The sequence below is a fragment of the Pseudoliparis swirei genome, chromosome 23 (genome assembly GCF_029220125.1).
Source record: "Pseudoliparis swirei isolate HS2019 ecotype Mariana Trench chromosome 23, NWPU_hadal_v1, whole genome shotgun sequence".
Taxonomy (NCBI): Eukaryota; Metazoa; Chordata; class Actinopteri; order Perciformes; family Liparidae; genus Pseudoliparis; species Pseudoliparis swirei.
In genome coordinates, this window is record NC_079410.1 from 6,652,684 (window position 1) to 6,675,811 (window position 23,128).

Consider the following 23,128-nt stretch of genomic DNA (forward strand, 5'->3'; position numbering starts at 1 on the left):
TTTGTGTATATTTATGGTTTATTTCATTATATTTGCAAGTTTAAAAGATTTTAAGTTTGCCAAAATTGTGGTTTCACCATTTTGTTTCTTAAAAAAGGGGAACAAATAGAAAAAACAGCTTTAGAAGTACGATTTGGAAACGTTCTCCATAGTCAAAGAATGCACTGCTATATTTAACTAATTGAAGTGTATAAACATACATGCTGTGTGCTAGATGTTATGCCTTTACTGCCCGTGTTCTGTTTGTCTTGTTAAATGAAAAATCTTTTAATTATTTAATCTAATCACAGTCTTGTTTTTTCAACCACTCTGTGGACCCCCCACCCCGAGGTGCGGGACAGCCCCCGTGTCGAGGCGTTGGCCCATTTGAGGGTCAAGCAAACCAAAAGAACAAAAAGGGGGGGGGGGGCCGTCCTAGCTTTGAGCAGCTCGCAAGAGGCTTTCCTGTTTATGCTGATGGCTTGACTTATGGAAAAGAAAAGAAAAAAGAAACTATGGGTTCTATTTCTGACAAAGCAATGGAATACTGAGATCATCTGTATCAATTTGTGCTATTGAAACTAAGACGCCAAGAGCTCCCGCAAAATATGAGAGCTCAGAACGGCTGCAGGAAGGTTTTCCTTGGGGAGTCTGCAAGGTAGTGGAGGAGGGGGGAGGGGAGAGGAGTGGTCCTTCTGTTTCTCAACCAACTGTATTTTGTGTCTATTTATTTAGAAGAGGGGACGCAGTAACTTAGTGATGTTTTTCTTACATTTTCCTGGAATGGTAGAACAAAATCAAAAAGGTGAAAATGATCAAAACAAGTTCTGCCGGCACCAATGTCGGCCGAAGAAATACAAAATCTCATACTTCCAAACATGACCAAATGAACAATGTCAAAATTTAAACAAAGAACAAAACAAACAAAAAAAACCTTTCAGTTTAGTCTAGGATATTTATTACTGGGATTTCAGCTGAAGACGCTTGAAGACTTTTTCATGGAATTGTTTAATTATTTGTACTTTACATGCCAGAAAAAAATAAAATAAAAGTTACAAATATTGAGTGACCCCATTTTTATTGACTGTGGAAACGATATCATTGTCAAGTTGTGTCCTTATGCTGTCCAGTTAGTAAGTTTAAAGGTATCCATACATTTCATATTCATTAAATGAATGCAAAGTATGAAAGAAAGAACATAACACATGACTGCTTTAGTTTTTTTTTAAAGTATAATGTACATTTTCATCATTAAAATGTATTTTTAAAAAGACCTATGTTATATATTTTGCATTGTGTACTCACATTATCCCAAATGTGTCCTACAATTTCAAAAGGAGAAATTTGTAATTATATCTAGATTTGGTTTGCTTGTATCCCCTTGAGCATGATTCATCCAGAAGATGTTATGAATTGAATTTAAAAAAAAATCTATTCAACTATATATTTATCCAGATAATTCGGCTTTTAGCAGAAACCTCCTGAACGCTGAAGGAATCCTAGCAGGCAACATTGGTGAAGACCACAACTCCCATGATGCAACACTACTCCTTCTGTTATCGTTTTGATTGAGAGACCCCTAGTGGCGGAAAACGACAGTGTTTTAATATTTGTACACTGCTTTTGACAGCACCGAGATATTAGAAGTATTTATGTAATAAATACTACGACAGATCATGAAAACGGCACACACCTTATTTGGAAGCCGCCAGTATTGATTGAGAGTTTAGTGACAAGAAGATAGATTTAGAAATGAACACAGGTTTGGAATATGATAAAATTTTACTTTATTGGAAAACAATGGAATGACTACATCTGACAAATCAGAGAAACAATACATTAACAGGCAACAGTGGAAATTGGATGAGTAGAACTCATTTAACGACTCATTGGAATTTCCATAATTTATACTCAATTGTTTATCGATGCCCAGGTTTGGCCTCTCGTGGCAACTTCCGGTTGCCGCGGTGACTGGTCCCTCAAGAACAACCTGCAAGAAGTGAGCGCACGTTTATCACGACTTCCTAGTTGTTCAAATGAAAAGGCAATTTAGTGGAAATTAAACCCCAGGTGGTTTCTTTTCCGAAGGACTCAGCTTTCACACCTGTGATGAGAATCTACTTCTTGGAGGCGGCACTTAGATTTGGGGTTTTTCTGTGTTTATTTCGGTCAACAATAACAGACCCTCTCACAAACACTCGCTTCAAAAGACCTTTAAGTCAAACACACAACATCATAAAGCTCGGCTAAGTCCAACACCGTGTCTGCAACATTACCGTCAATCATAAAAACTAAGAGGAAAAACATTTTACACACAGAGTCCATCTGAAAAGTTAAATAACTGACAGTACCTTTAATAGTTCTGGTTTATTTTAAGGGAAGCTACACCTGATATCCATTCACTCTGTCCAACATCAGGGCTGAGCCGGGCAGGAAAGCTCACAACATGATTTCACCAAACTTCGATTGTACCCAATAATTAAATGATGCGAAGGCTCTCCCAGTATTTGCAGTTACAGAAAACCCCGATAAATAATGTTAAAAAAATAAAGAATAAATAAAAATACTCCCATTTATTGTGCTTTCCAAGTCACTAAATGCTCGACAAAAAATGACAAACAGCCATAAACTACTCGAGTCACAAACAACTAAACACGTTTTTAAGATGTCTGCAGTAACTGATGATGACATGCTTCAGGGAGTTGAGAATACACGACTGTGGCAGCCCTCAGAATGTGGGATCTGTCTCACTAATTCACCAAATCATTTAATTATTATCTTATTCAAACGACGTCAAACTTAAGTTGCCTTTACCGTTCTCCTGCTGCCGTCTTGCTCTTCTTCATAACTGCCCGAGGGCCAACGTGTTGAACCCCTAAACCTTCACGTTGTGCCGCTCTGACTGTCAATGATTTGTATCTAGTTTGCGTGCACACTATTTAGAAATCGGTTGTTATTGAAGATGCCGAATGTTTTCTGCTCAAAAACACGACTTCTCCGATAGAATTACGATCCGACAGGGGAACCGAGGCAGTCCTCCAGCAGACAGCACTGTACGTGTATGTGAGCGATCGTCACAATTCGGTTTCAAGGTTTGCTTCAACAAACACACAAAAGTCGGATACTCACCAATGAAATGGATTTAGAGCTCCGTGTGGTCATGAAGCTCCGAATCCAGGCTTGAGGGCTCCTGGCAGACAGCAGGGCTGATGAACTCCATCAGGTACTCGCAGCGACTGGGCTCCGAGGTAGAGACCAGAACGGTGTCTTTTCCACACGTCACTTTAATCTGAAAGACAACAGACAACGTCTTTTTTTCTGCGCTTTGTCCAATGAGAGTTAAACTCCAACCTGGTGTCAGCGGAGAGGCTCACCGTGGTGGATCGGTTGGGGCCTTGCCAGCACCCTGTCCCATGGTCATACTTCATCACAGAGTAGAGGTTGTCTTCGGGACCGGCCCATTGTCCCCATGAGCTACAGAAACAGAACATTAAGGAAAGTATGGGAAGAGCCAAGTGCGAATAAAAAATGAAAACGTTTAAAACTGCGCAAAACTCAAAGTATTAAGAAACAAGATCGACCTCTTACCCGAGGTTAGTTTCTGATCCACCAAACTTGGGTTTCTGTGTAACTCTGTTGAATGGACAAAGCCTGTAGATATACCTGAAGACAAAGGATTAACAGTCCTTCAGAAGTAGGCACATACAACAAATAACAATAACAAACATTAGAATAACAATAGGTCCTCAAACGACTTAGTCGGGTCTCGGGCCCTAATAATAATAATTAATAAAAGGTGCACATACTCGCTCGTAGTCAACTCGTAACACTGGCTATAGAGGTAGGCAAACTCAGCAGTGGGTCCAAAGTCGAAGGAGATTTCCTTCTCGAGGTTCCTGCAAACACAAAACAAATCAAACATGTTTTTGTACATTTTTCTTGATCCATTGTAGCCGTTTATATTTAAACTGCAGAGATTGCATTATTGGCAGAGAGGCTCCTTCATATTCAGAGTACTTACTTGATCTGATCATCGACTTCCTGGAGAGCTTTCTCTGCCTCGTCGAATGCATCCCTGGCTTTCTGAGCAGCTGGGAGCAATGCACAGAATTTAAATATGTAAATGCAGTCGTAATCCATACAAGCGTGCGCTCACAGTCCGATCAAATAATGTTCTCCCGTCGATGCTTTTGAGAAGAGACACCAACGAAAGGCAACACATCTGTTCAATTAATCACATCCTTCTTCTGAGAAACAACTTCTCTATCGCGACCAGGAGGAGTGATGATATTAAAACGTACATCAATAGGTACGCAGTCACATCTGCGCTTTTTCCCCCCTTTAGCATTTCACAGTATGACTCACTTTCATACATAGACTCACCATCAATGAGGCTCTGCGTTTCTTCGTCGTAACTCGGCATGGTCCCCTCATCATCGTCATCCTTCTTCTCTTGGGTCTGTGTGGGAGGAGGGCTCTGCATATCGAACACAGATTAAAGTGACTCACTAGGAGAAAAATAAATGTGAATCATCCAGCATCGGTTTACCGGAGAAACTCCGTGGGCTTACCTTAAAGTCTCTGTCATCCGAGTCAACTTCTTCGTCCTCTTCTTCATCGTCCTCTTCTTCGTCTGGGATGTCTTCCTCAGGGTACAACTCGGAGTCATTGTCAGACTCTGGCTCCCTGACCTCCTCCGGTGGAGTCTCCACCGGCGCTGGGGGGTCTGGGATGGCCTGAAGCCAAGAACGTCTCACAGTTAGAGAACATTTCCGGCGCGGCTAGATAACTAGAACAATCATCAGGCTCTTACCTCGGATTTGTATTTTTCTTTGATAACATTCCAAACGGACTCAAAAGCTGCAGAGTCCACTTGGTCCACTCCTCCCAACAGTCCCTACACAAAGCAAAGACAATGTTCATGCGTGTCTTTGCTCCGTGAGATGAGTTACAATTGTATTTCGTACCGAACAGTCAGAAGTTTCATTCATAATGTTGACATAAAAATACTAAAATCATTTGAATGCTGCCCACTTTTTTTTCTTTGCATGTATATTCATCGTGTTAAACTGCCGTTTTTTCTGCACAGTAAGACGAGGCAACACTAATATTGCTTGCAATAGTCCACCCTCCTTCGACTTTCAAAACACTCAGCTCACCTCAGCGCATGAATTTATGTTTACTTATTTAAGATAGTTGAATTAATATATCAAATTAAATCAGATAAGAACTTTATTTAAATGTAGGGTTTTGTTCAAGGATGTTTTTTTTTTTATGGCATTCAAAGCTTAATTTAGTACAGCCCAAACAATAACTACACTTTAATATTTGTGTTTTTCTAAGAACAAATCAAAAAGTAAATATTGACCTGAGCTTCTGCATCTGTGAATGAATCCTCTGAATCCGAGTCGAGCTCAGAGTGGGACAGAAGCTCCGCCACCGAGACACTGACACAAAAAATACATCATTAACTGAGTTTCAATCAATAACAAATCCAACTTCAAAAACACTGAACTACTATCACACTAATAATCCCACAAAGTGGACATAAGAAAGGCATGAACATATAATCTTTTTAAAGAGCAATAACATATTACCAAAATGATGTCTCCATCAGGTTTTAATAATAAGGAACAGAACAACAAGACAACTTAAATTAAATATTGCTCCAGATTAACAACTGCTGCATCTCTTCTGCACTAGTATATTTAACTTTGTTTTTTAACCCTTGTGTTGCCTTCGGGTCAATTTGACCCGATTCAATGTTTCACCCTCCTGTCGCCTTCGGGTCAATATGACCCGATTCAATGTTTAACCCTCCTGTTACCTTTATAATTAATAACATATTTTACCCTTGAGGTCAATATGACCCCAGCTATTAAAATCTCCAGAACATTATTAGAATTAATATTGTTTTCCAAGTTTAAGTGTGAGGTACTTTATGTTTGTTTGTTGACTCCCGAAAGAACACCGACATTAAACATTGAATCGGGTCAAATTGACCCGAAGGCGACAGGAGGGTTAAATATTGAATCGGGTCAAAATGACCCGAAGGCAACACAAGGGTTAAGTCGTGCCTGGTGAGCTGCCTCACTAATCATTCTGCGGGGTGATGATACTCACAAGCCGTCTGCATCATCGTCCAGTTCCACAAACACCTCAGCCATTTTAACCTTGTCCTTCGCCATTTGAATAACAGCCTTTTGATCTGAAACAACAGGATAATTTTGGAGACATAAGCGCGCACACACACACAAACACTCGCACATACACACTAAAGTGATATGCCATCATATCTTAATTTACCTTCCCAGGCCTTTAGATGGCGCTCTTTGGCTTCTTTCTCTGGCTGCTCAGCGGTCTCCTTCACAGTTCTCAGAGCCTCAACCGTCTTCTCCAAATCATTCTTATTAACCTCAATATCTGCATGTTTGGCCTGTTGAAACAAATTAAAATAACGCCATTAACCAATTTCAGATCCTCACAATACCTTAAAACTCCATTCAATTTATGAAACAAGAGACACCTTCTAACACCTCGACTGACGTGTCAGTATCTTGCAATGAAAACATATTTGACAATGCGATAATCCATATCGCAGAGCCCATGACGTTGATTATTACACATTCAAATAAAGGGGTTCTGTTTCTTCACACCTTCTTCTCCTCGAGGCCCCTCTTGGACTCCTGGATAAGTTGTTGTTTAAGCATAAAGCCCTCCTTGGCGATCTCTGCCATCTTCTGCATGCCCTCTCTCTCTTTGCGCCCCATGTCCCTAAAAATCACACATGATAAAAAGAAAAAATGTCAAACTAGACAAAAACAAAACATGTAACCTTTTCTGGAAAGTAGGCGTGTATGTTAATACAAGTACAGGCTAAATCGGGAAATCGTGGTTTGACTGAAGAATGCATGAATCATTAATGTATAATCACCTGCAGGTGTTCTGACAGGCAGCACCACTGTTGTACTCATCTGTTGCGTCACAGCAGTCTGAACAAGAAACACAGATGTTTTAAGAAATCCTGGCCACACAACACACCTGAAAATAAATAGGAATAACAATTTAAACCTCATACCACAGATTCCGTCATTGATGCGGGAGGAAGGGATGAAGCCAGATCTGAAACCTGCATTGGTGCAGTGGAAGCTGCCATTGGGACAAGCAGAAGTGCCTGCAAATAAATGTGACAATAAACTGTCATAACCAGACTAAATTAAACATATAAAAGCAGGCCTCCTATACATATTAACTGCATTATTAAATCAGTGAACTGTGAATGAATCCCCATCCTAGTCAATGTGTCCTTGAGCAAGACACTTAACCCTGAACTGCTCCCTGTAGCTGCGTCTACGGTGTATGAATGCAACGGGATTGTAAGTCGCTTTGGATAAAAGCGTCAGCTAAATGACATGTGATGATGATGTGATGAACAAATAGAACAGGAAACTCCAATATTCAGGTTAAACCCACCTGGCTCATCAGAGCCGTCCTGACAGTCGCAGTAGTCGTCATTCACTCTGTCAAAGGGAATAGTGCGGGAGCCATCCAGGCAAGTAAAAGGGTTTCCCTCTTCATAGAACTGCCGTTCTTCAGAGGTCGAGCAGAAGGAAAGAGTCAGTGACACAACAGCTCCAACGCTACAGAAAACTCATTTTGAACTGTCACCCCATCAACTACACAGCTTTACGTAATAGTTATTAAGTTGCAAATGCTTACTTGACAAAGGGACTCCGCGAGGGCGTTGGACTTCCACCGCCGAGACTCCCACACTCAGCAGCAGCAGCAGCAGCAGGATCTGACAGGACACCATGATTATGCAGCTCCACTGGATGAAGCGACACTCTGCTGCACCGGAAACGCCTCAATCAGACAGACTCTGCAGATGAATTCAATATTTATGTCACAACTTGTTATGAACATGCCGTGAAATAGACGATCATGTTACGAAAGAGAAACGGGTCAGAGCCAGAGTGAGTGACTGAGACTTTTTACAGAATACAACGACTTCTTGTTCGATAGCCGAGAGCTAACAGATTCGTGCTAACACGCGAATTTAGCTGATAGCAACCTATAAACCAACACGTAAATAAAAAAGTAGCAAGAGTACGTGTGTCGGTGCAAAAAAAATCACCATATGCATAGCGTACAAGAATAATAAAGTGGAGAAGGACAACATATATTTGTTGTAAAGTCTTGGACAAACTAATAGCTAATCATTACCGGTCACTACACCGTCGAGTTCCGTACTGTTAAAGCGCATGCGTATAACTCAAACCCATTCTGTCTTGTTTCACTCTGATTGGACGACGCTTTTATTAGCCCCTGTGATTGGTGGAGAGTGCCCCCCGCCTGAAGTAGAGGATTCTGGGGAGGATGCAGCCATCTCGTGCCAGAGACAGGTCAGGTGCAGGTAGTCGTCCTTCTTCACAAAACTAACACGTGAATAACATCAGGGCAGATGTTTTTGTAAAAATATAATTTAAATGTATTTCACATTTAAGGGACGTTGCTGGCAATATCCAGTTAATAATGCAGTATTTCTGGATTTGTTATAGTTATAAATCGGATTAGACCACCAGCCCCTGGATTAATAACAATACAATACAAACAAATAAAGTGCTGATTTAATAAACCAGTAAAGAGTGGATTAGCATAAAAAGGAAACTGTAATAACAGCAAACATGACAGTGGTATCGCATTTAATATAAAAAACTTACTTTATTTGTATTTTTAACACACTTTACAGTACCGAACAGTGAAATAAAAGAAAAATATACTGATATACTATAGTATTGTTTTATATATAGATGTTTGCTTATTAAATGCATTTATTCACAAAATGACACCTCAGCTCTGTTGAGAGGAAAAACTTTCATAAAAATAATATAATAAAAAATAACTTGGACACATTTCACACATTACAGCAAGATCATTTACAAATATTACAATCATTTCATGTTGTTTTTTCCCCTTGAATAATCTTTCGTACTTGTGAACAAACACATGAATTAAAGCCCAGAGAATTATTCACAGAGGGAGTCATTCTGCGACAAAGTGACCTGACAGCAACCCAGATGGGAACCGGCTAGTTAGGCCACCACTGGACGGACATGTAGGCTATCAGGATACTGATTAAAGTGTTGATAGTACTAGAAATGGCCAAGTTAGATAAGGACACATTTATTTCCTTTGAACATGTCACATGTGACGACACCATCTCACATTTGACTTTATCAGTCAAATTAGTTCAATCTCACACGGACCTTTAATAGAGATTGACTAGTTTGTTTGATTATGTCTCTAGAAAAGGGGTTAACATTGACTACTGCACAATAACGGTTTGTGATTTGGCCCAATGGGATATAATCAACAGGTGACTGCCAATGACCAAACCACCAGCACAGACTGTACACTACCTGAAACACACTGTCTGCCTCAAAACCTGACGAAATAAAGTGCTGGTACAAATATATTTGATTTTAACAATAAATGTGGACGGGTAAAAAAAAATTTAGCACATGTGAGCGGGAACATAACCAGAGAATGAAACGGTGAAGCTGTGGCCTGCAGTTTTCTAGTTATTCACTTCACAACCTTAATGGGTTGTTTGTCAATCATTGTGACTTGGATAAATTTATCATTTACAATCCAATATTACATTATATACAAGAGTGGTAATGCTTATAGCTATATATATATCATCAACACGTGATTCATTTTCCATCCACCAGAATGATATAAAAATAAACTGTACACAAACTGTTCAAAGAAAACACTTCCCATGGTTCTCTTTTCATCATTTAAAAAGAATGGCAGCAATCAATCAATTGAATAAATTTCTGAATAAGAAACAATTGCTACAGTATCGTGTTTGTATGGCAAGTAAATATTAATGTTTTTTTATAGCTTATGACATAACAAGAAGCCACAAAAACAAAGCAACATCTTCAAAATAAAAGGCCGATGCATATGGGAATCCTGTATTTAAGTAACTGCAATAGTAATCCCGGATCCCCATTCCACAAGATGAAAGCCTGTGTGGAGGCCCGGAAGAGCTGCTCCCTCCGACCGCGGAGCAGATCAAACACACAGGCTTCTGTTGCACCGAGCTGTGGCCATTTCAGATAAGCTCAGTTACTGACCTGCAGAAACTCACCCTCAGAAAGAACCACATTCATGTTCTTTTGTTTCTTTGTCTTGTTTGTTTACCCTGTGAGAAAAAAAGCAACAACACAGAAACAAACCGTGACCTATTTAAGGTGTGCCGATCGAAGACTGAACGCCGTTCGACAACAGTGTGGTGATGCCGAGGGAGGGAACCCGCGACACATGACAACATCTTGAGCATCCCGCCCTCTACCTCCTGTCACTCGCTCGCTTATTCGTGACAACACAACAAGTCAACAAACACATGCACGCATCAACTCCGGCATGTCAACAAATCAAATAATCTGGTGAGATTCAAACATCCTTATTCATTCTCAACGCCTCTCATTCCTTATTTCCTCCAGGTTGATAACTATTGTTTACCATCCTGGTTTTAAAAAAATGACACATTCTTTACGTTGGTCCGAGGACAGCGACGACATGACAACGATTTGGCAGCGATGTTCCCCTTCGTCCTCCGAATGCAACGCTGGATACATCGTCGACACACTGATACGCACAGAAATAAGCATACAGACGTGATATAAATATACTAGGATATCTATTATACATCTTATAAATCTACATACTTGCAGGTATGTATCCTGCTTTTGACATTAAGGCAAAAAAGCTTCAAACGTCACGAGGATGATCGGGGACTACGAGACCAACGCGTTCCTTCTCCAAACATTCTGCCTCCCTGATTTTCCTATTCATCTCTGTTCCTTCACATCACTTCACCCGCTGAAGTGTCTCCTCCTTGTACTTTGGTGAGAATCGTTGTGTATGAGAAGACGTAACCACGCAGTGCAAGTGGGTATGAGATGGCAAGTGGGAATTTGTTCTGCTGATGAAGTAATTATGGTATCCCTTTAACATATTTAGCAACTGTTAAATGGAAATTAGGCAAAACTTATGCTTCAAAGCATCACATGGCTTATTCTCAGAAAGATTTTTAAAAATTAAAAAATTCTAATATGAAAATAAAACACAAGCTGGAAAGAGTCCACTGGTGGTTTGTGGGGGTGGTGGTGGTGGTGATGGTGGTGATGGTGGTGATTGCTCTGCATCTAGAGTTCTGAGTTATTATATTTACCAGAAGAGCAACAAAGGAAGACTTTTAGCTTAAAACATATGACCACGTAAACCGGACGTGTGAGATACACACCACAATACCATGAACAGCGAAGAGAGATCTTTAACAAGAGACAATCAACAAACAGAATCAGACACTCCTGTCCCACAATGCATTGCTTCACGACAGCTCCGTTCAGGAAGCTGGTGTTTCAGAAAGGCACAGAGCCATCTCGCACCAGTAGCACTCTCCTCGTAAAGGGACAAGAGGGTACGGGACCCGGCGACCCCCCCCCCCCACCCCCTTCGTCGCAGCATCTTCTTTTACTTCGATATCTTCTTCTCTCCTCCGACTCCGCCTCTGTGGATTTTCTTATTTTTTTCTTTCCGACAGAAATGGAAAAAAAAGAAAGTCACCCTGGTGTGTAGCTTTTTCTAAGGAGAAAAGTTTCTGTTGAAGTTCTCACGGACATGAATTACTAATACTGACTGAACACTAGTTAATACTCCATTAAGAGATGGCTTTTTCCAAAGAGATTCGTTACTGATCAATGTCCCTCGTGTAAATGCACACACGCAAACATACAGTCGAGTGTGTGTGTGAGTGTGTGTGTGTTTGTGTGCGTGTTATTTGTGTGCACTTATTGTAAGTCGCTTTGGATAAAAGCGTCTGCTAAATGACATGTCATGTAATGTGTGTGTTTGCAAGAAACGAAGGGGTACATTTGCTCTCCAGTTACACTGCATGACTGACGCATGCGCACACGCACGTTCACGACTCGCTCCTTCGATGTTTTCAAGCGTGTCACTTCCTGTGTGTTTGTGTGTGTGCATTCCGGTCCCAGAGTGCTACGCTGTCCTCAGTTGCCCGTCACTAATGCTCTCCTAAATTCCTCTTTGCCTAAAGTGTGCTGCGAAGTCAGTCGGAGGACTCGTCACCACTTCGAATCTACAGTTGCTGTGTAATCACCTTCTCTTCAAGCGATTTTAAATGTATTCCCTTTTTGAAAAATATATTTAAAGGTCTGTATTGTCACATTGCCGTCTCATTTGTTCTTGGTTTGGCCGTCGAAAAGGATGAACAAGATAATGTGTGCGAGGGAGGAGCAGAGCTCATGTGTCTTCAGCTTGTGAAGAAGAATCTTCCTCTTCCTCGACAGGACTTGTGTCGGAAAGTCTCTCCTTTTCAGATCTCACCTCCAACTGAGCTTTTAGCTCCTCCTCCTCCACCTCCTCTTCCTCCATAGCCACCTCGTCTTCCTCTTCTATTATGTCCTCATTCTCCTCCTCTGTCATTGTGTCTTTCTCTCTATTTCCCTCCTCCTCCTCCTCCTCCTCCGCCTGACTGCAGTCCCGTGCCATGTGGTTTGGCGTCGTCTCGTCTCCCTCTTCTTCTTCTTCTTCTTCTCTCGGGGAGCTGTCGTCGAGGGTGAGCTCAAACTGGAACTTCTCAATGCAGACGTTTAGATCCTTATCCTGGCCCACGGGGGGAGGCGAAGGGCTTTGTGGGATGTTGCTCTGGTACCAGTCCCTGTTGTCCTCCAGAGTGTCCAAGTTGTCCTGGGCGTCGGGGTGCACCAGGTCCCCCCATGTCTCCCACAGCGGGTGGACTATGTAGTCAATAAAGCCCACCTGCATCCAGAATATTAAAAAAAAAAGAGAGTGTGAGGGATATCATATAAATCTCAGCGGTGTCATTAAAGATGTACGAGGATGGCTGCTGACAGATCATCCCGCCGACAGCGTTAACACCGATTCTCGGGTTTTCTTTTACCTGGCTCTTCTCCACGGAGGCGGTGTGTTTGTCGCACATGGGACTGATCTCCATCCCTCGCTCTCTCTCCTTGTCCCCCTGCCTGAAGAACTCCTCCATGATTCTCTCCGTCCATTGTCGATACACCGCCAGGGGTTTCGTGGGGTTGCTCAGGTCAGCGCAGTGCACCATGTTCCTCAACACCTGCACACAAACACCGGTTCACACGTCAGGAGCACGCAACGCCATCGGCAGTGAATTCAGATGTGAGAGGAGGCGGAGCACTGCCAGCTTTATGATGACATTTTTTTCATTTTTTATTTTACTCCCTCTTCATTTTCATTCAACAACTAGAGAGAGAATAATGTCGTTGTAGAAGATATTGTTGACTTTTTTTTGTCATCGCATACATATATGAAGTCTGAGTTCTGCATTTGACCCATCCTCCGCCTTTTAGGGACAGCGAGCTGCTGAGAAGCAACTCGGGGTTCAGATTCTCGCTCAAAGACCCTTCGACATGCAGACAGGAGGAACCGGGGAATCGAACCGTCCACCTTGGTGAGCCTCTGCTTCCTTTATCCTCTTCCAAAACTATTGAATCAAAGAATTCCCATAGGAACACTTGTTGGACCTCAATTAGTGAACCAACACACCTCCCTGTTTCTGGGTCTCTGGACTTCATTTTAGACGACAACAACAAAAACAACAACAACAAGATCTTCCTCCTCACTCTTCCAGACTCTGTGTGTGTCTCTTCCCTCCGGTCCTGTGGCCGTCTTAAAGAAAGCTCAGAGTCACGTCTTTGACACAGTTCTGGTGAAATCAGGTCAAATATTTCTGCATGCCTGGCTGACATCAAACTCAATGTAGCAGATGTTGAATCTCGTGGTTCTATCTCTCATAATCCAGCCTTAAAAAGAACAGATGACTTAACCTTTCTTCAGCCTGCTCCGTGTCGTCTTAACCTCCAACAAGAGTTACCAGCGTTTCAAACACGTTGGAGAAAAAAAAGAAGATGGATAGACGAGTCACGGCTTTCATGCACACAGTTCACCGTGACCGCAACATACCGTGGCATTTTGAGGATATTAAGTTACGGGATTTACTGAATAATATTAATAATACCTTTGTGTTGTGCTTTTAAAAAGGTACTCAAAGGCACTTTACATGGTAAAAACAGAAATAATAGAAGCAATAAGTAGTAAACACACTTCACCAGCTTCACAGGTCAAAAGCAGATTTGAATACATCCTGCCAATGCTTTGCACTCAAAAAAACGATTCAAGCCCTTCTTAGAGGTGACACATTTAAATATTGTTTGATACATTTAAATAAATCAATTACAAAACGAAGATATTTATTTTGAATGGGTGTAACACAAAATGTATGAATACTTTCATTTATTAGATTTATTTAGGTTACACTCACAAAAACGATTCAAGCCCTTCTTCGAGGTGACACATTTAAATATTGTTTGATACATTTAAATAAATCAATTACAAAAATAGATATTTATATTTAATGGGTGGAACACAAAATGTATGAATTCTTTCATTTATTAGATTTATTTAGGTTAAATGTGTTTCATTGAGGACTACCCTTTGCGCATGCGCCAGCTGAAAATCAGTTGTTTACATGAGGTGAAGACACTTTCAGGGCTGTACGGTGGTGTAGTGGCTAGCACTGTCGCCTCAAAGCCAAAGGTCTGTGGGTTCAATTCCCAGTCGGGGCTTTCCTTCTGTGTGGAGTTTGCATATTTTCTTAGTTAGTTAGTTTATATTTTGAGTTGGACAAACACAAATTAATTTAATTTAATGAATATCGTTATTTTATTTTAGATGTATTTGATACAAATGAGTTGGTCTAACTTAATTACATTTTATTGCACTGATGTGCTAAATTTGAGTTGGAGTTGCATATAATTATTGGATGGAAAACCTGCCAACAATTTAATTGAGTTCATCCAATGAGTCATTTCTTTGAGTGTGGGAATGCTCAGTTCTTCTGGAACAAGCTCAGAACATAAAGCAAGTGGAAGGTAGCGGCTCACCTGTATCCGATCAGTGTAATGGTCGAGCAGCAGAACTCCAGAACTTGTCACTTTCTTGGTTTCCACCATCGTCTTGAGGTCTGCCAGCAAACTCATGTGTTTAGACATATCTGTGGCTAAAACCTGGGAAGCAGAACGGTGCATTAAAGAGAGGGAGATGGAGAGATAGAGGGGCGCCGGCGTGACACCGTGTGCTGACGACACACTCACCATATCAATAACAAGTTTCCTCAGGCTCTGCCTCTGCCGCTTGCTCAGGTTCTGGAAGATGTCACAGTTGTCCTCGTGGAGCAGCTTGAAGCCCACGGCGAGGTGATGGTTCTCCAACACCGACTCGTCGTTGTACATCAGGGCCAGCTCGGAGTCTGAGAGAAGTGGAACACCCACCACCAGTGTTAGAATCCGACCGCTTCAAAAATGTCGACTTAAGCAAAGGAGCCCAGTGCAAATAAAGAGAGAAATATCCTCATTTAAAACCACTGAAAGCTCACAAGATTAAAAGTACTAAAAACCTGCAACAAGTTAAAAGTGTTCTTCTCAGAGGATGACTGCAGTACCAAAGGCACAACTACATGAACATTTCAACTAAAGCGAGTGTATCATACACATTAGTTAGAAAGAAAACCTAAATAACCAATCAAATAACCATATAGCCCAAATTCAATGTCCCTAATTGTTAATACTTTAAATCAAAACACTGATATTAATTCCTAAATCGTAGTGTCCATTGCTTTGTCGTGATTCGTTGGAATAATAATCTATATTTTATTATGTGGAAACTAAACATCAAACTGTCAAAATGTGCATAAAACTGCCATGATAGACGTAATAAGAGTTTAAAAACAATTGGCTCACCATTAGTTCTGTTGTTGTGTTATTGTTAGTATTTTAAAATTGTATTTCCAATATTCTTTTAATATTATTAATGTTTCATTTCGCGTGTGTTTCTTCTGACCATGGAGATGTGCTTTTGTTTTTGTTTTTATTCTCGTGTGTTTAATCTGACTGCGACTCACTTGTGTTGATGAGGAATTGGTTGGACACTCCTGGATGGTCGACATCGTGGATGGCAGCGGCAAATAACGCAGCTAGTATCTCTAGATCAGTGAACACCGCCTGTCAAAATAAAGACATGCAAGAGAAAAGTCACCACTGTGCTCGTGGCGCGTATGAAAGCCTGAGCGTGAGAAGTTTCGACGTGTATTGGCAGAGCAGAAGAGGCATTTACATCTAGTGCCGGAGTGGACAGCAGTACGTGAGTCGACTGAGTGACATCGGCAGCGTGGAGGCTGTTGTGGTAGGCCACGTTGGCGTGGTAGTGGTCCTCCAGGGTCATCACGTAGGTGACGAATGTATCCACGGGGATGCTAAAGGTCTTTAGTAGATCTCTCTCCTGCAGGGGGTCGTGGGCACAGTTAAATCGCGCTCGCACATGATACACTCTATCGGCCATTTTTGGTGAAAACTCCGTGTCTCTCACCTGGAAGATGGCAAACATTGTGCAGCTGAGGGGACGGTTATTAGAGAACTCTGCCACCCGAAAGATGTTAAGGCCCCAGATGTTCAAGTCGTTCAGCTCCTGAAGGCACAACGGGCGAGGTGAGCACACACTCAATCTAAGTCCACGACGCTGCAGCTGTGTGTTCTTTTCATGCTTTGCATCGGATTAGAATATGTTTCGCATGAAGCTCGAACACTTGTGGTGTATTGTGGTTTTTGAAAGTGGAGAAATCTGTTTTCTTAACTTTTTTTTCCCACAGCGAGAGATAAGAAAGTTTTGATGTTCTGGAAATGTTACCTCCTTTTCGCACCCATGTGACTCACATGGGATATCACAACAGTAGCACGCTTTTACTTTTTCTGTTTAGCACTCTTCCGCGCCCTTACAAAGTGCCTAATGTTGTGTGCGGTGTTGATTCATTTGGGACATATACTACTTCCTCATAGCACCTTGGACTTTAGCACTGCACTGCACATTAAGAAAACACTTGCGACTACACGACACAAGCAAATGAATAAACATCTCCACCCGATTTGGCAGCACATGAACACAGAATCAGTTGTACACACTTTGGCTGTGGGTTTCATGTGTGCGTGTCGTTGCAATAGCTTCTCGGCCGCTTCTCTATCAGCTAGTTCGGATCTTTACCGTCCCACAAGAGGATTTTAAAAGCACAAGCCATGAACACAATAACAACACGGTGAGACGGCGATGTATTTACCCTGGCGAGCGCATCCTCGTGTTCAGTCTTCACACCGAATCGAGGCATGGTGGAGGAGTTTGAAAGGCTGGAGCTGTGCGTGAGCTTCTTCACGCCACTGATTTGACCCATGGGCTTCTCCCTCTCCCTCAAAGTCGGGGACGGGATCTCCACTTCGTTCTGCTTATCTGGGGGAAGGGACGGGGAGTCAGAGGTCAGCCGGGACTTGACCTTGGATCAGAGCTAGGAGGGACTCGCTCTAGAGGTTGGCAGGTGTGTTTTTACCTAGAAAGGTACTGGAGATGTATTCCGACACCTGGTTCCCTGAGCGACTCATCTCTGACAAATGGGACAGCTCCCTGTTCAACATCCTCTTGAACTGAGGGGAGCAGAGAGACAGACACAGGAAGTGAGTGACTTGACTTACAGAGCGGCGGACACATCCGACATTGTAGAGACGTGCAGAACCCTCACAGTTATTAGCATTGTTCTGATATGAACCAACAAAACATTCCTATGAGTCAAACACTAGAAAAGAAATGATCACCCTCATTCTGGTTTCATTCACTAAACGATGAGGGAAAAAAAGCCCAATGATGAATCATGCCTCCTCTTTTTGAGAACATACTGTTCAATAACCCCAATTCAGTGCGCCTGCGTTTTCATCGCCGTGTATTTATATGATGCGGTGATGTGGCATGTTCGTTCTTCTCCGAAAATTCGACGGTGGCAATCATGAACTAGTCTGCAGGTCCGTGCAGTGCGGGCACACATGTGATTTAGTGAATACATTATTATCCCTGCAGACATCACACACTTAACGCTTTCCCAAGCCTTCATATAATTATATCATTTCTTATTTATTCGGAGGCTCGGGAGTCACCTGTCGCACAAGTCATGTGAAGGCACAGTGGGATTCGGACGCAAGCCCTTCAGTCTGCGTCCGACCGACTGATCTTTCACACATAACGATCTCCACGGCAACCAGAGCGGTTGCCGTGGCAACTGCATCCTCACAGTCAGTCCTTCGGCTCGATGCGAGAGCGGTGGCTGCATGGGTGACAATCTGAGGGGAGTCGGCAGGTGTCTCTGATCTTTACCAAGGTCAACCCTCCCCTCCACTGCTGTCTCCCTCTCTCCGTCTCCGTTACTTATATTGCCCCCCCCCCCTACTCCTCCTCCCTCCCCCTCCCCTTCCCTCTTGAGGTAAACAACAGTCTCCTCTGTCGGAGGCTTTGGCTTCCTATGCCATTTCACACACTCTATGCATATACCCTCCATATTTCACTCTTTCACCTCCCAGTTCTCTCTCTCTTTTTCCATCCATCCCATCCGGCCTGTCGCTCGTCACATGATACGCCGAGCAAATAGGTACTCTGACAGCAAATCGTAAAAAGCAGTCAGGCAGAATCAGTCACCAGGAGCCAGGAAAGCAAGTCAAGCCCCGTGGCACACTTAGGCAGCAGGCTCGACCCAAACCTCCTCCTCCTCCTCCTCCTCTCCCTTGCTCTCTCTCTCTCTCTCTCGTTCTTTCCCTCCCTAATGCTGTAACGCTGAGTCATAGCTGACAACCAACACTTCCACGGTGCCAGTCCGAGTGCCAGGACAAACAACCCTCTTCCTCATGACACTGACTGATGGAGCAAACATGCGGACAGTGCACAGACATGACCACAGACCCCCCCCCCCCCCACGCCCCTCCCCCACCACACACACACACACACCTGTATATATGAGGGACCCAGGAAGGCTTCTTTTGTTTAACAGTAACCAAATAATACACATGCTAAACTTGACCCTCATCTTAGCTCCAACCTGTACGAGTGATTGATTCAGACTGTGATGATATCAGCAGGGAAACAACTCATTCATCCTCGTGTGCCCAATGTCATTCAACAGGAAAGCTAAAGGCTAGAGTTTGTTTTGGTAACCCAGTGCAAAGATATCGCATCGAATGCAAACCAGACACAACGTCCAGCTTCATACATTGTTGTGGATGTTACATGTTGGCACACCTGAGGACGCAATACATTCAGTCCTGAGACAATAAGCATTGTCCTTCACTGCCAATCCGCTTGTCTTCCTTCAGTGTGTATTAGCCTCAGGCGAGCAGGAGAGACAAACAGAGGGATGGGGGACGCAGGTGTGCCGGATGGAAATGGACATTATGTGACACTGCGATGTACCTGCAGTAAAGATGGCGGGACCTATTGTCACAATGTGTATTCTCAAAGGACAGAGATGAAGACCAAACATAGAAAGATGAAGAATACGAGTGCTCTTGTCTTTTTGTTTACATTGCTGCTGCAAGGTGGGGACACTGAGCAGAGTTAATACACTCTGTGCTCCTCTACCTTTTCCCTTTCAGTGCACTCATGTATACATTATGTACGGGAAAACACTGTCTTACAGGTCCTCACAAAGCCACCGCCAGACACAACAAAACCTTCCTCCACCACATGAATTCACAACAGAATGAACACGTCAATTCTCCCTTATAAACACACAACAGGCACACGCTAACACCAGGATTTCTGGATTTACACAAAGACACAGAGGAAGATGGAGCAAACACACAGCTAAGTTGCCAATGCATGCTTCGATGTAAACACTTGATGAATCCACATCCAAGATGGCCACTGCCAGGCCTCGTTTGCCCTCTGCAAGCTCTCCGAGCCCTACCTGGTCCCACCAGCCAATGAGCCAGGGCCTGGAGCAGGTCTCACAGAACAGATCCACGAGGGGCGTCCTGCGCTCTGCCGCCGTCCCGCTTCCCTCCAGGACCCCTCCAGCCGCCGCATCCAGGTCCAGCTCTGCCCCCGCCCTCCCCTGCAGCGGGCTGTAGCTGGAGGAGCGGGGCAGCCTGTAGCCCCCTGGTACAGGCGAGGGGCAGGGGGATGGCGCCGGGTCAATGGCCTCCACTACGCCCATGTCGAGGGCAGCGGGGCGTTTGGGCCGGTGGCACAGGCAGGAGGTGTGGTAGTGGAGCGGAGCCGGGGCGCTTCGGGTGCCCCAGTGGCATGAGGGCGTCGTCAGGGTGTGTGAGGAGAGGCCACGACCGGTCACGCCGGGACACTCCAGAGTGACGGCTGCCCAGAGAGGGGGCGAAGGAACAGGGTAAGGGGGTGAGGGTGGGGGCTGTCCTCAGCTACATGCAGCACCCCAGAGCAGGCCACCCAGTCCGCCCAGAGTCAGGCTCCAGCCTCAGCGTGGTCCGAAGATGAGGGTCCCCCTGATGGGCAGACCAGGAGCCCCCTGGATCTGGCTGCGGTGGAGACTACATCTCATCCCATTTGCTGAGCAGACGGATCCAAATATACAGTCACTGCAGGGTAGAGGTGGATGGGAGCCGAACGAGGGAAGATGGAGGGGAAAAGGAGAGGGAGCGGGGGACCGTCTGAAGGGCACAGAAAGGAGCCGATGGAGGAGATGAGTGGGGATGCGAGAGAGATGTGAACGGAGAGATGCTGTGGTCGGGAGCTGAGCTGCTTGGCAAACAGGGCTAAAATATTTAGATGGTGGAGGAGAGAGGGATGGAGCGACGGTGACGCCAGGACCGAACGATGACCAGAGTATCGAGCGATGGAGGCAGAGGGAGCTTGGATGACAGCGGGAACATCGGAGGAGGAAGAAGCAGATAACAATAGCAAGAGTCACACAAGGATGGGGAGGATGAGAGAGAGGGAGAGAGAGAGAGAGACGGAGAGGGATGCAGGCAGGCCTGTGTGCAGACGGTCAGGCTGGAGGATCACACCTGCCCCTCCCCCCACGGTACGGATCCAGAGGCCCGGCCCAGTCCTACCGGTGCATCAGCCCAGAGACCCACAGTCAGTCCCACAGTCGGTCAGGCTGCCTCCTGATCGCTCCGTAGCCCAGTCCCCCTGCTCCGAGTCAATCCATGCCTCAGCTGACCGGGATGCCAGAGGTCTAATCCTGCCGCTTGAGGCTGCCGTCGCTCCTCCGATGCTCTGCCTCTTGCGCCATTTCCCTGGATGCCGTAGACAGCTCTCGCAAGCTAATCAGGCAGTGTGGCTGCAGGCGCATGCATGCATGTGTGTGTGTGTGTGTGTGTGTGTGTGTGCGTGTCTGTGCCCGCTTCTGCTCTCAGCCCCTCGGAGTGCGCATGTGCGACGAGCCAGCATGTACGTCTGTCGAAAATGTGTGTGTGTGCAAGGGTGTGAGAACGAGTGAGAGACTGAGTGGGAATATTCATGTGTACCTCCATGTTGGCACAGCGAGGAGGATTTATGTAGCTTAGCTGCGAAAAGGCAGCAACATATTCACAGAGGCTGTGTTTACCCCGGGAGACTTCGCCATGCACATTGTACGTGCGCACGCAGAAATGAACACACACACACACACAAAGGAAGTCCTTTCAGCAGACGCATGTGATCTCTCCCTCAGTCCTTCGTCACAAGCATGACTGAATGTAAACACTCAACGAAATGATTCATTACAAGTGATGTGCAAGAATTTCCAGAATAAAACAAATCAGGCAACCTGTTGCTGTCTCTTTAAGACGGAACACTATTAAAGGAGCATCGCCCTCTATTTCATTGGTTGTTGCCCAAACCACATGGCTTGTGGTCAGAGTGGCAAGCCAATGACTAAAAGGGAAGGGCAGGCCCTGCTGCTGTTCGATAGCAACCAAGGTTACAGCAGAGACATCAGCATCAGCCCCACCCCCCTTCATGTCCCCCTCCCCCTCCCCCTGTTCTCTCTCTCTCTCTCTCTCTGCTCCAACAAATACAAATACACACACACACGCCTAAGAAGCCAGCCCATGTTCACGCACACAGGCATGCAGATGTAGTAGCGCTCACGACGAGCCGGCCGCATCTCTTGCAGTTGTACGCACGCGTGCTTAACTCGGCATAATCTGTGCATTTAGTCGAACAAAATGCCATAAAAGCCCAGAGACGGATGACCACGTATGTTGCACTCAGTATTCATCAAGACAACTAATACCACAGGATTGCAAATAAACCCAGGAAACAAATGTTTTCCAGATTTACTTCAAATGAACAATTGTCTAAACAATCATTGTGTAGGTTTCACTGATTTAATAATTGACCTTGAGGGAGCTTAAACAGGAAGTTATATCCATACTGATTTGTGTACAGTGACACAGCTGCTACGCAAGGATTCATCCACACGCGTGGCGCCATATTGGGGCAGAGGGGCAGTGAAAGTATAACGTGTGTGTGTGTGTGTGTGTGTGTGTGTGTGTGTGTGTGTGTGTGTGTGTGTGTGTGTGTGTGTGTGTGTGTGTGTGTGCGTGCACCTTGGTGGAGGCCATGTCGCTGACTGAGCGGTCGGTCTGAATGGACTCCAGCTGGTCCAGACACCAGTCCAGTTCCTCCAGAGTCTCAAGAGCCATCTGCTGGTATGTCTCCTCTGTGAAGGACGGACACACAGTAAGTTAGACAGTTTAAGAGCTTAAATAAATATAATAACCCGAGACAACTAATGTAAACAATGTGACCGCATCAGATAACACAAATAACTTTTCATCCAGTAGTACACTGTTTGTAAACAGATGGATCAATGTTGAGATATTTTTTGTGTGGTTCAGCTGATCATAATTTAAAACATTGACCCATTTAGATTAGAAAATCCACTTTAAAACTGATTGACTAAATATATACGTGTTCACATGAGACAATAATCAGATAAGTTATTTGTTTTATAATGCTGTAAAAATCATAGATCATTAACACAGTAGAGTATGCCTATATTTTGAATTATGATTAGCTTAGTGACACAATATTTAAATTCCAAACATATTGACAGGTCAATATATCATGAGAAATCTTTAGAATTAAATTAAGTTCTTGATTATACGGACTTGCTAATCTGTAGATTGCTTCCTATAATTTGTTTTGACTTTATTTTACACAAATATAAATCAATGTACAAGAA

The 23,128-nt window shown here is 43.9% G+C and overlaps 2 protein-coding genes across 6 annotated transcripts in view; both read right to left on the bottom strand.

Moving 5' to 3' along the window:
* Positions 1-1,749: 1,749 nt before the first annotated feature.
* On the bottom strand, positions 1,750-8,222 carry prkcsh (protein kinase C substrate 80K-H). Its single transcript, XM_056407825.1, has 18 exons — positions 8,203-8,222; positions 7,699-7,858; positions 7,453-7,569; positions 7,058-7,153; positions 6,914-6,971; positions 6,636-6,753; positions 6,286-6,415; positions 6,103-6,187; positions 5,348-5,426; positions 4,793-4,876; positions 4,551-4,715; positions 4,363-4,456; positions 4,001-4,070; positions 3,786-3,875; positions 3,568-3,642; positions 3,354-3,453; positions 3,109-3,268; positions 1,750-1,969 (listed from the first exon to the last, which is right to left on the bottom strand). Exons 2-17 carry the CDS (start codon positions 7,790-7,792, stop codon positions 3,122-3,124), a joined length of 1,602 nt encoding a protein of 533 aa, XP_056263800.1. The 5' UTR covers positions 7,793-7,858; positions 8,203-8,222; the 3' UTR covers positions 1,750-1,969; positions 3,109-3,121.
* Positions 8,223-8,675: 453 nt separating this feature from the next.
* pde4a (phosphodiesterase 4A, cAMP-specific) overlaps positions 8,676-23,128 on the bottom strand; it is a 44,322-nt gene continuing 29,869 nt past the window's right edge. For 4 of the 5 annotated variants that reach the window (XM_056406970.1, XM_056406974.1, XM_056406972.1 and 1 more), the window contains exons 6-15: positions 22,491-22,603; positions 17,492-17,585; positions 17,228-17,394; positions 16,486-16,584; positions 16,234-16,398; positions 16,022-16,121; positions 15,216-15,370; positions 15,006-15,128; positions 12,977-13,159; positions 8,676-12,834 (exon numbers count right to left, since the gene is read on the bottom strand). In XM_056406970.1, coding sequence (XP_056262945.1) covers positions 12,316-12,834; positions 12,977-13,159; positions 15,006-15,128; positions 15,216-15,370; positions 16,022-16,121; positions 16,234-16,398; positions 16,486-16,584; positions 17,228-17,394; positions 17,492-17,585; positions 22,491-22,603 — 1,718 coding nt within the window. In that variant the 3' untranslated portion in view covers positions 8,676-12,315. Of the gene's footprint in view, positions 12,835-12,976; positions 13,160-15,005; positions 15,129-15,215; positions 15,371-16,021; positions 16,122-16,233; positions 16,399-16,485; positions 16,585-17,227; positions 17,395-17,491; positions 17,586-19,888; positions 21,561-22,490; positions 22,604-23,128 lie in introns of those variants that run through there. The other variant, XM_056406975.1, reaches the window with a different exon arrangement.

Bases quoted from the DNA above. Each gene is read 5' to 3' on its own strand.
- prkcsh (XM_056407825.1), bottom strand. From the start codon at position 7,792: ATGGTGTCCTGTCAGATCCTGCTGCTGCTGCTGCTGCTGAGTGTGGGA. The intron at 4,877-5,347 runs GTCAATATTTAC...TGCTTTGTGTAG, and splicing joins TCACAGATGCAGAAGCTCAG to GGACTGTTGGGAGGAGTGGA. The intron at 3,269-3,353 runs GTGAGCCTCTCC...GTTGTCTTTCAG, and splicing joins GCCCCAACCGATCCACCACG to ATTAAAGTGACGTGTGGAAA.